At 36.6% G+C, this 11,359-nt stretch overlaps 1 protein-coding gene across 1 annotated transcript in view; it reads right to left on the bottom strand.

Moving 5' to 3' along the window:
* Positions 1-549: 549 nt before the first annotated feature.
* PLXDC2 (plexin domain containing 2) overlaps positions 550-11,359 on the bottom strand; it is a 278,497-nt gene continuing 267,687 nt past the window's right edge. Inside the window, exon 14 of the mRNA XM_075746340.1 lies at positions 550-3,171. Coding sequence (XP_075602455.1) covers positions 3,055-3,171 — 117 coding nt within the window. The 3' untranslated portion in view covers positions 550-3,054. The remainder of the gene's footprint in view (positions 3,172-11,359) is intronic.

Raw genomic sequence — 11,359 nt, 5'->3', positions numbered from 1 at the left:
ATGAATTGTTTAATAACATTTCAGCTGGATCTCTGAGAGGGTTTTACATGACACTTTTTTGGTCTGGATCAATTAACTTGGTACTTTATAAAACGATAGGAATAAGATTCTCAGTTAATTTCAATATTTCATCACACCTATAGATTAATATTTGTATAATTTTTAATGTGGCAATTTTAATTATTAAAAAATTAGAAAACCAAATGGAATTACAAAACAGCAACAGATTACTTAGTTAACTTTTGCCTACTGGGATAAATAGAACATACCACAGAATATATCAAAGCAGACACCAATGAGACACTATACATCCATTAGTATGCAGGAGGTTTTCTCTTCAGATATCAGTTCTTATCAGACATAAGCATATGCCTATCAATCTTATTAAATAAACCCAGCAACTCATCATGTTATAATCCATAGCATATAACATCATGGCAAAAATCAAAAGTAGTATACTATGATGCTCCCCATAGACCAGTGAAATCTGCCACCAAATTATGAGAGGTGAACAAAGAATGAAAAAAATGATTGCTATTATTTTACGAAGGAGTATGAAATTTAAGTTAGTTTGCAAATACTAATAAACACTCTTCAGCTGTGCGAGAGGGCTTTAAAACAGAAGTAATCAAATTACCAGATTTTAAAATTGTCGTGTTTGTCTAATCACATTACCAACATCCTGTCAGCTCCATTGCATGACATGCATTACGCACATGGGTAAAAATGTGAAAAACAAGAGTGAATCAGCCAAAGTGCAGACCTGTAAACCCATAATAATATAAATATTCTTTACTCCTATGAAATATCCCTTGAACTTATTGCAGTACTGTGTAGGGTTTTGTAAGTTTCTTAGTATAATTTGCCAAGATGTACTCTGAAATAAAAATTATTTCAAACAGGATTCCAGCATGCTTCAAATGGAAGCTCTACAATTGCTTCATTGGGCCAATGAACCCTAGGTGATGACTTCCAAGATTCCTAGAACTAATGATAAGTATTGCACACCAAATACGTGTCTAAATGATGTGCACTGATACCTTTTTATTTAATAAAAATGAGTGTCACCAGATATATATGTGCATACATTTGGTTATTGCTATCGGAATTAACAGCCTGCAGCTTAATCCCAGCCTATTAGAAACAGGGCTCAGCAGACCCACACAAATTGAAATGAATACTTGCCACAGGCTTTTCACCAGGCTTCAAGACAATGCGTTTGTTAGTACCTTCAGATTAATACCAGTTAGGTTTTGAACAGTTTCAATCTCACGCTAGATGATTTAAAACAGATGAAAATAAAAGTGTGTTACACAAAATAAAAGAATACAGAAAATACAGTATTGTATTATTTACTGAACAAAATAACAAGTAAAAATCATGTTTGTTTGTTTTTTAAAACAGCATTAAGTAATCCAATTTAGACCATACAAGCATCAACAAGAAATGTAAATAACTGTACTGTTAAGGTGGTATCTACAACTTTTTTTAACTGCTTGAGATCCGAAACCGCAAATGTTGTCTACCTCAATTTAAAATGATTCAAGTGCCTTGAACAGTATGTAAAAAATTTGATAGTCAATGACTACGATGAAATGTACATACAATACCTGAATTTAATATTTTAATAGCTCAGGCCCAGATCATCAAAGTATTTAGGTTCCCACTCCTCATGGAAGATCTGGGTCTCAGTGTATACTAACCCCTTCCATGAAAGGAGTAACTGTTTTTGATGGTGTGGATTTATAGTCTTGTCTTTCCCTATACAGGGAGGGAAAGGGTCGATATTAAAGAAAGAGTGGTTCCAGTAGGCAGAAAGGTTATGGCACTGCAATTACATGAACCACCTTCCCTACACAACATAAAAATATTCTAATATGAAGGATTATTTTACAACTCAGTGGAAATATGCAGTAATGCAATCCATTTCCTTTGTCTGGATGACAAAAATGCAGTCTTAACAGTCACAAGAGCCCGCCTTGTGTTAGCTATAAAAAAAAATATATTTATATATATATTTATGCAACTACTATGTGCATTAAACAAAATCACTGTATGAATCAGCAGGGTTCAATAACACTTGTATCTGCATCTCTGGAAGGGGTGCATTGAAGTCTGTGGTGCTTCTCAGTAAGGACTCACAATGAAATGGCAAAGGATAGAAACCCATTTGTTTAAAATCTTATTTTTTGTATCACATTGCCGAAGAAATGGTCCATAAGATCTCTGGCAGCTAAAAGGATCTGTTGCTTTTACTGCAGCCTACTGCTCAGAAATGAAAAATATCCCTTGAAACAAACCTGATATTTTTTAGTGAACATTGAAACTGAAAATCAGCCCAATTTCATTGTGAACTCCCATGAAATAAAGTAATTTCACCATTGTGAAAATTCTCTGTTGTCTGCATTTCTTACCAATTTGTATATAATGAGTTGTTTAGAAGGATAGTAATCAGCAATGTACAAGAAACATTGTACTACTCCTGGAAAGCATATACATTGTGACTCGCTCAGTTAGGTGGGTAGGTAAATTTAGAATTGAAAAGTGAGTGCATTTCACATCCACTTACAGAAGTATTGGAAAACTCCTTTTTTTCTTCTTTACCTGCACTGAGGTACTTTTCTCAATCACTTGTGAACACTGATCAGTGCTCTTTGCACTAAAAGGGTACAGATTTGTCACTCAGTCTTTGAGATACCAGAGAAGAACACTTGAACCAAAGGGCAATACCCTTGTGCACCAAAGCTTTATTATATTTTTGATTACTGCGCATCCCCGTACCTAAAGCCAATAACATGGCACTTGTGCCATAGTTCTGATACCGTAGGTGTCCACTGACAAGTGTTCTGCATGAACCATAGTGTCTCAGTCCACTAACAAAAACTACTGTGCAGTGGTAATCTGGTATCTTAGATAGTTTTTCTTCTTGGACAAAGCTTATCCAAAATCTTCTTTCTATCAGGCTACAGCAGCTTAGGGCTCCTTTTCTTTAAAGAGAGGCAAAGTAAATGTCTTACACCTGTAGGCCAGTACTGGTGTTCTGTCCTAGAAATCTTAGCACTGCTCTGATACGATGAACCCTTCTTTTTCTCCAACTGGTTCCACTTCAGCATAGGCAGGATGTCCAGATCCTCTTCTGAATTTCATTGCCGGCCATCTGCTCGGACGTCTCTGTAACAGCAACAAGGTAAACTTTCAGAATATGAAGGGTACAATAAATTACTAATAAAAAATTTTAACAATGCCCTGAAATTTTCGCGTCTCATACTAAAGCCCTCTCTGTGCATTTGTTACAGGAATGAAGCACAGTTCAGCAACAGCAGAAGTCAGAGGAATTAATTCCTCTTTCTAAATTTGTGGGTGATGGCTGTTCTCAAAGACCTAAATAATTACCACTAGCCCTAGAAATTAAGGGGATGAATTAGCTCCTGTCTAAAACCATTGATCAGTGGATCTGTGAATTTTGTCATATAAAGACCTGCTGATCCACCATCCCCTAAAGGGTCTGTCCACAGCTCTTCCTTCCTAGTTCTGCATAGGAATTTGCTAACATACTCTACTCCATAGGAGAATGTGTAGCAGAGTCGACAGAAACTGTACTTTTAAAAATTATTTAGGAGAAAATTCTGCCATGCTTATGCATGACTGCCAAAATAATGACTTTCTATTTCCAGTGCAATAATTTCTACTTGAGTAGTTTACTTTGATGGTTCAAATAGAAGAAATCTTTTTGTTTAAACTCTTAGAACTTTGAGTACAAGGGTCTTAAGAAGTCCTAACCAATTTTCATTAGGATCTTCAGTGCCTGCTTTAAAAACAGCTAATAAGCAGAGAAAAGAAATGGATCTCTTCTAGGACAGATAAAACAAGTCTTGTATGATTGTGATGCCTGTGGAAGGAAAAGTGCTTTAAAAATCCTGTATTTTCAAACTAATTGCTCTATACAACTAACTCAAAGGAGGTTGTAGTGAGGTGGGTGTTGGTCTCTTCTCCCAAATAACTAGCGAAAGGACAAGAGAAAATGGCCTCAGGTTGCATCAGGGGAGGTTTAGATTAGATACTAGGAAAAATTTCTTCACTGAAAGAGTGGTCAGGCATTGGAACAGGCTGCCCAGAGAGGTAGTGGAGTCACCATCCCTGAAGGAGTTTAAAAAACTTGTAGACGTGGCACTTCAGGACACAGTTTAGTAGACATGGTGGTGTTGGGTTGACGGTTTGACTTGATGATCTTAGAGGTCTTTTCCAACCTATGATTCTATGATTCTGTGATAATTAATGCCTGGGGAGACTCAGATTTTGGGTGACTAAGCTGAGATTCTGTCAAAGGGAATAGTTTTCAGGAAAGTAGGGAAACTCCTTCTTAAAGTCAGTTAGCAGAAAAAGCTCTCCTAAAATTATTATTTCTGTTTGAAAAATTTATCTGCCAAATATGCTGATACATATTTCTTTTTCTTTACTGACAACAATTACAATCTACTTGGAAGGAGGGCTGGAAGATACAGCAACCTATATAGAAGCATCGCTGGAAAACAAGATGACAAACAATGAAGATAAGTTACAGCCTATATTTTCATTGACAGTTCAAAATCTAAACAATTTTACTTTATGATCTTTCTCCTGAAAATAAAAACTACATTTGATTTTCTGCCCCCATCATACCCCATTTTGATTGCCTTTCAATCACTAAGGATATTTCATGCTGCTGAGGGGCAGTGTTGGGGACAACAGAACAGCCACAGTCATGACATTATGCTGGGACTCGTGGTGCTGTTGGGCAGCAGCCACTAAATAAATCTTGGGGGACCACTGAATCCTGTTACCTACAAACCACACAGCTGTCTGTGGGTACAGCGCAGTCTTCCTCAGTGATCACCGATAGGAAGATACAATATAAAAGAAACTGGTTCCTTTTTTCTCCCATAGCAGGATCAGGTTACTTTTGAGGCATCCGGAGTTAAATTCTGTTTGGCAGGTAATTTAAAATTCCAGGCCTTTCAATGCAACACCTTCCTACCAAGTAGGAAGGCAGAACACTGTCCTCTTTAATGGATGTCTTTTCCTAATAAGAAAACTTAGTCTATTCAAACTTTGGAGACTTTTTTCTACCTAAGCTTGATTCAGCGTGGTTTCAAAATTAAGCAGGATGGTCTGGTTACTGCTAAAGAAAAAGGGTCATATTCTGCTCTCAGACTCACTAAAGTAAATTAAGAATAATTCAATTAAATGCAAAGGACTTATTCCAGATTTATACTAGTATAAATGAGAAAAGAATTTGACCAAGAGGTCTCTAATGAAAAGAGAAAATGAAAAAAACATTGGAAAACTAGTAGGAAAAAATAATTAGAAACAGTCTCAAATGGCAGCATATAAGGATGATCTGAGTTTTAATCTATTAAGTTGCTCCCTAATCTCATTTTAAGATATACCCATGATTAGTTACTACTTCCTTGCTATGTTGCTGTTATAAACTAAATCTACCATTTTGGGCTACTCTTTTTAATTGGCTTTTCCAGATGATGGAATATGGAACAGATGTGTATCAGTTCCAATGGCACAATATGATACAACTAAAACTTCAGCTGTTGTTCCAGAAATAAACCAAGAGGTTTGAAGGTCATCTCCAAATAGTACAATTGCAGCTTTCAGTGGTTTCTCTTCATGCCTGAGGTGAGATTTTCCATTCCTAGTGACAGTCTGTTTAATTTGAACTTCTTTGTGTGCATGTAGATAATGTAAGTGGTTGCCAGTTTTAAAAGAGAGCACTGACAAGCTATCAGTTCATTGACTTGTGTATTGACCCCCCAAAAGCTGTAGAGACATTACAGTTTTAATTGATAAAACCAAAAGTAACTTAATTGATACCAGGAGATACAAAACTTCTTGAGTTACTGAAGCATCTCAGGAAATGCCTAATGCATTCTTCCCCTTTATTCTCTGTGAAACAGAGTAATAAGAAGATATGAAAACCCTAACACACCCTCCCTCCCTCCAACCCACAAAACCCCCTAAGCAAAACAAAAAAACGCCCCAAAATCAAACCAAACCAAATAAAAACAAAACAAGAAAGTAAGCTGGGTATTTTAACTAATTCCTTAGTTTTATCATCCAGTTTAACAGGAAAAACTATGCTTCTTCCTATGGAATTAGAACTCTCAAAGGAAATCCTGTGAGCAGTGGCTGGAGAGTTGTAAGTCCTGCTTCCTTTCAGCGTATTACAAAGCAGGAAAGCAGGAATAGGATTTTTCTCATAGGACAGAAGCTTCATTGGGTTCATTATTTTAAGCAAATAAGGATGAGGGAAAAGCACTTGTGACCTTACATGACCAGGATGCCGAAGATACATGTCAGGATGCAGAAGAATAATTTATGATACACATTTAAAAAAAAATAAAAATTAGTTCCTATTGAACATCAGTAAGATAAAATGAAAGAAACCAGCAGTCAGATAATCCATGGAAAGTGAGATGTACCTTTCATGTTTCTTACATTATGACTGTCTACACCATTGTTGGTGGCTGTGCAGCATATTTGACTTCCTACAACAATGCTAAGGCTAGAATCAGTGTCTTTACGTAAATATTGCATTAGAGGCAGAATGGATACTGTTTGTCTTACGTCTGAGGAAAAATAGGAGGAGATTCCACCTATGAATTCTAAATGGTGAAGACTGGAGTATCTTCTCATTGTTATTGCACGGAAAGGTCTCCAAGTACATTCTTGTGGTTGACCAGTTTCTTGTTTTCACATCTTTCATCATGAGGGAATTTTGAGCCTTATAGGGCCTCTTTTATCCATTAAAATGGTATGATCTCATTAAGACATAATAAAAAAAATAGTTGATACATATCAGAATGTATGTAATTGAATATTGTCTAACCAAAACTCAGTTGATATGACCTGAACATGGTTTCCAGTGCTATAGTCTATGATTTTTTTTTTGAGATTCCTAGCTTTAGACAATCTTATTTCCTGCTGAACAGTAACATTTTTAAGCAAAAGACAAAGAAGTGGCTCAAGTTGAAAACTACAGGAGAGTCTCAGATAGGTCAGTGCTTTCTGTGTTTGACTGTATGGGTGGAATTTTACACAGAAATTTCTATTAAACTTGAAAGGGAGGAAAGGGAAAAGGACCCATCAGTTTTTATGTTATGGGACTCTATTAACTGTCCAGAGATCATTTAAAGTGAAGCCATCTATTTCCTACTGTCAGCAAGGCTCCTACTATTATGAGCCACCAGATCAGCAATGATGCAACTATAAAATAAGAATGGAAGTTTGCTACAATGTAGTAAAGAGGTAAAATTCAGTAAGAATTATGTATTTCTACACTGACTTACAGCCTAGAAACCAATCAGTGCCTCAAATTAATATTACCTTGAAAACAATGGAAGCGATCAATTCAGACTTCCAGTGAAGATGCTGGTACAAAATCAATTCAAGATTTTTAAAATGTATTTTAAAAATATTTGAAAAGAATGAACTGAGCACACACAAACAAGAAATGAAATCTACTTTGTACATGCAATAGGAAAATTAATTGTAAGGGATAAGCAATATACAAGATCAATTATAGGAGGACAGGCAGTTGTATAAAGTTGCACTGAAACACTGATATTTGAAGACTGATGCCCTGCTCCTGAAAGATTCTGGTGCTGACATTATACACTATCTCTAAAATTTATGCTAGTTAACACTTTTCACCTGCGATGGTAATTCATTAAAAGCAATTGTAATAATGGATATTTTGTTAGCTGCAGTAATTCTAAGATTTTACATTTCCTTTCATACATCTGCATGAAGACAAGTTTCTATCAGCAATGGACAGAAGGAACTTGGCAACATGTATTACATATTTGATATTCTTACATCCTATCCTCTACTATCCTCATCCCATCCTCATCCTATCCTTCATTCTGTACAGAAAAATGGAATGAGCATGATTCTGTACAGATCTGCAATGTCAGAAAAGCAGTGAAGGAAAAAAATAATGAAAATCTGACCCTCTGGCATCTCCCCAACCCTGTCACACACACAGTTCGCTCTGACAATTTTCGAAGATTATCAAAAGTTCCTTCATATGTTTCAACCAGCATAAAATCCCAGAGTGCTTGTGCGTGGATCAACTCTTCATTACTGTTCAGCAGTAAACTTGAATGGTGAATTTCACCAAGATACACACATTCTCTTTCCAAACTCAGTTTACGTGAGTATATACTTGAATTAGCATGAGAAGACCAATCTTTCAAAGTCTTGAAAGACTCTCCAGAATTCCCTAGTAAAGTTGATTTTGCACTAAACTACACAAAAGCTGAAGTTACTGAGTACTTTTTAGGTTGAATGCTCTGATGCAACTTTGTCTTGTCTATCTATTGACTATTTTCCTGTATTTCAACCTTTCAGAGGACTGCTTCACTATTTCTACTGAAGGTTACCTCTTACATACCCATTGATGTCAAGTTCTTTATATCTAATTCAAGGGTATAAAGACATTTAAATCTATTTAAAAGTTGTATTCTTTAACCACACTTTTCCAACAACACCTGTTTAATGCTTTTAATTGGAAATACGTAAATACAGAGACATCCAAATTCTGGATTAATTGTCAAAACCCCAGAGAATTTGTAAAGACCTACACAAATGGATTAAGGGGAAAAAACTATAGTAATATCTGTTACTAATGTTAACCTGATACCATAAAGATCCATTAGTCTAAGTGCACTTGTCCACTGTTAATCTATCTGGGTATCCAGGCCTTTTACTTTCTCATGGCGAGGAAATATTTTTCTTTTACCAATTACCTTGGCCATAATATGTGTTGGTGTGCTCAAAGTTACCTGAAATATTGTTTAGGCAGTCATAATTCAGTCTTTAATCTCTTCTAGAAACAGCCAATTTATTTGGCAAATCACAGTCAGAAATGGATGAAACTTCAAATATGTGAAACTGTACTTCTGATAGGTATTTTCAAGAATAAGAAAGATCAATTGCCTGACACCGTGCTAATTGAATATTTTGAAGAAACTGTTCTGAAATAAAGCTTGCTTCAGACTTCAAATTCAGTAGGATCATTTATTGACTTCATTTATTTTTCTCCTTGATAGAAGTGCTTGTTTAAAGTATCTTTTCTGTGATTTAAACCACTTCTCGTTATAAAAATGTTTCTGCAGTCTTAGGTTCATCTAAATAGCTGGCTGCTGACGGACGAGAAACAGAATGCCTCCTTCCTCCCCACCTTTGACTTTTATTGTCAGTGTTGATTATTTATTTTAGTGCTTCTCCCTTGTGGCTGATTTAGGTTTCCCTTGCTGAACTGCTGGTTCCTGCTGAGCTGGATAAGCTTTGGAAAAAATAACTTTACTGTCAGTGCAAGGCAATGACAGTGAGATCAATGACAATACCCCAAATGCCAGGACACTGCAGGACTTTGAAAGAAGGGAAAAATGATACTTGCTCTCTTCTTTCTAATCATTATCTTCATGAAACACAATTCAAATTGAATTTCTGCACAAAAACAAATTGATGAATGTCAAGCCTTTTTCAAACTAAAAGCATAATCCTCTGTAACATGTATATGTATAATAAAAACAACAGGCCACATCCCAGAAGAAATCAGCAGAGCTGTGTGAGCTTCATCACCTGTCTAAGTCAGCTGAGGATCTGATTCTTTTTAAAAAATTCTTTCTTTTTTACTATGTCTCCTATTTACTTCTCATTTTTTTGAAGACTGCATCTGTGGCATTAATGCAGAAACCTGGAAATGGTGCATGGAGAACAAGGCTGGCTGTTAAATGCTGGCTCTTATTTGTGAAGTGCTGTTATGAGCAGAGATGTGTAACAGTGAGCCAGAAATGCCCATTAATTCCCTGAGCTCTGAAACAGCAAGTACTGCCTCTGGCTTTTTTCACTATTTTCTCCCTCTATGATGAGCAGAAGGTCAAAATCTGAAGAAAATCTACTGCCAGATCTGCATGCCAGTGAATGTTTCCAGATACTGCAACACAATTCACTATAAAGCTCAATTGTTAGAAAAATACCCCACAATTAGTGCTTTCTCAGACCACCCCAGCTGGGGCTCAGGATTCGGGATCCATCCTCAGTCCACGCTTAGTCTGCATGCCGTCACCTTGCTGTGAGGCTGACAGAGTTAAATGACAGGAATGCAGACCCTTCCATGCTGGTTGGTCTCTGTGCTAAAAAACAGTCCCAGGTTTATTTAATTTACTAGAAAAGACATAATTCAAGTTATATCAGGAAGAGTTGAGGTGCATCCCCCAGGCTCTGATCACACACTATTATTTTATTTGCTGAAGATCTGCAGCTGCTCATTCCTTCCTCCCTCTCTTTCTCCCCAGGCTCCATAGCACCAGTTCAACTCTCTGTGTGGCCATTTGAAAAAACAGATTTGTGAAATTATCCAGCTTAAACATCCAAAATGAAGTAAAATAAACAACTAAAAAAGACATAGGTATGTGCATGTGTGTTTGTGTGAATGTACACGCATGTTTCTAAGCAGCTGAATCAGCACAATAAAGCTCTAGAAAACCTCCAGGGAGAGTGGGAACATGAAGGCAAAGGCTGTGACCTTTAAAATGGCATCTTAATTCAAAAGAATGATAACTTGTAACCACAAACACTCACACTTCTCTTCAGTGTGTAAAATATTAACTACTATTAAGACATACACAGTCACTATTAAGAAATACACACGTTCTGAATTCACTCGTATCCCTACATCTTCAGAGTCTACGTGTATTAGTAACTTGGATTCGTTTTTTTCCTAAAGGCGGAACACAAGAGAAAGGCCCTTTGCCTGAAGTTAAGATGGTCCCAACTTGCAATGTTAGTTTGGACTCCTTAAAATCCCCTACCCGCAGAGAGCTGCCACAGAAAAATTTTATTCTGCTGTTATCAAGCCTTACATAAGCACGTTTGGCAACGGTGTCTCTGTGCCCAGCTGGGAAAAGACATCACAATGTCTGACTCCCTGCCTTCATACTGGCCAGCAATTCCTCTGCTGTCTTCTCAGCTGTGGCCACATCATGTTGCCTTTGTTCCCCAAAGGCAGAGCACTGGGATGACAGTTGAGGTAAGTTTCAAACATTAAAAGGAATTTGGAACAACATACAAGTAAGGTAAGAAAAACACAAAAAAAGCATGCATGTGAAAACTTCTTGTGTCACGTGCAAACCTTCTGTCCACAGATAACTGGGTGCAAACAGGCACAAGATATCTGAGTAAAAGACAGTTTGCCTTATGCCTTGCTTTTTGAATTGCTAAATGTTCCCTGGACATTAATTGCTCTCAGTGTCAAAGGTTACACATAAATGCAAATCAATAAAGGTTAAAAATATAAGAAAAA

This window comes from Balearica regulorum, chromosome 2 (genome assembly GCF_011004875.1).
Source record: "Balearica regulorum gibbericeps isolate bBalReg1 chromosome 2, bBalReg1.pri, whole genome shotgun sequence".
Taxonomy (NCBI): Eukaryota; Metazoa; Chordata; class Aves; order Gruiformes; family Gruidae; genus Balearica; species Balearica regulorum.
This window is presented reverse-complemented; position numbering and strand designations above follow the sequence as displayed.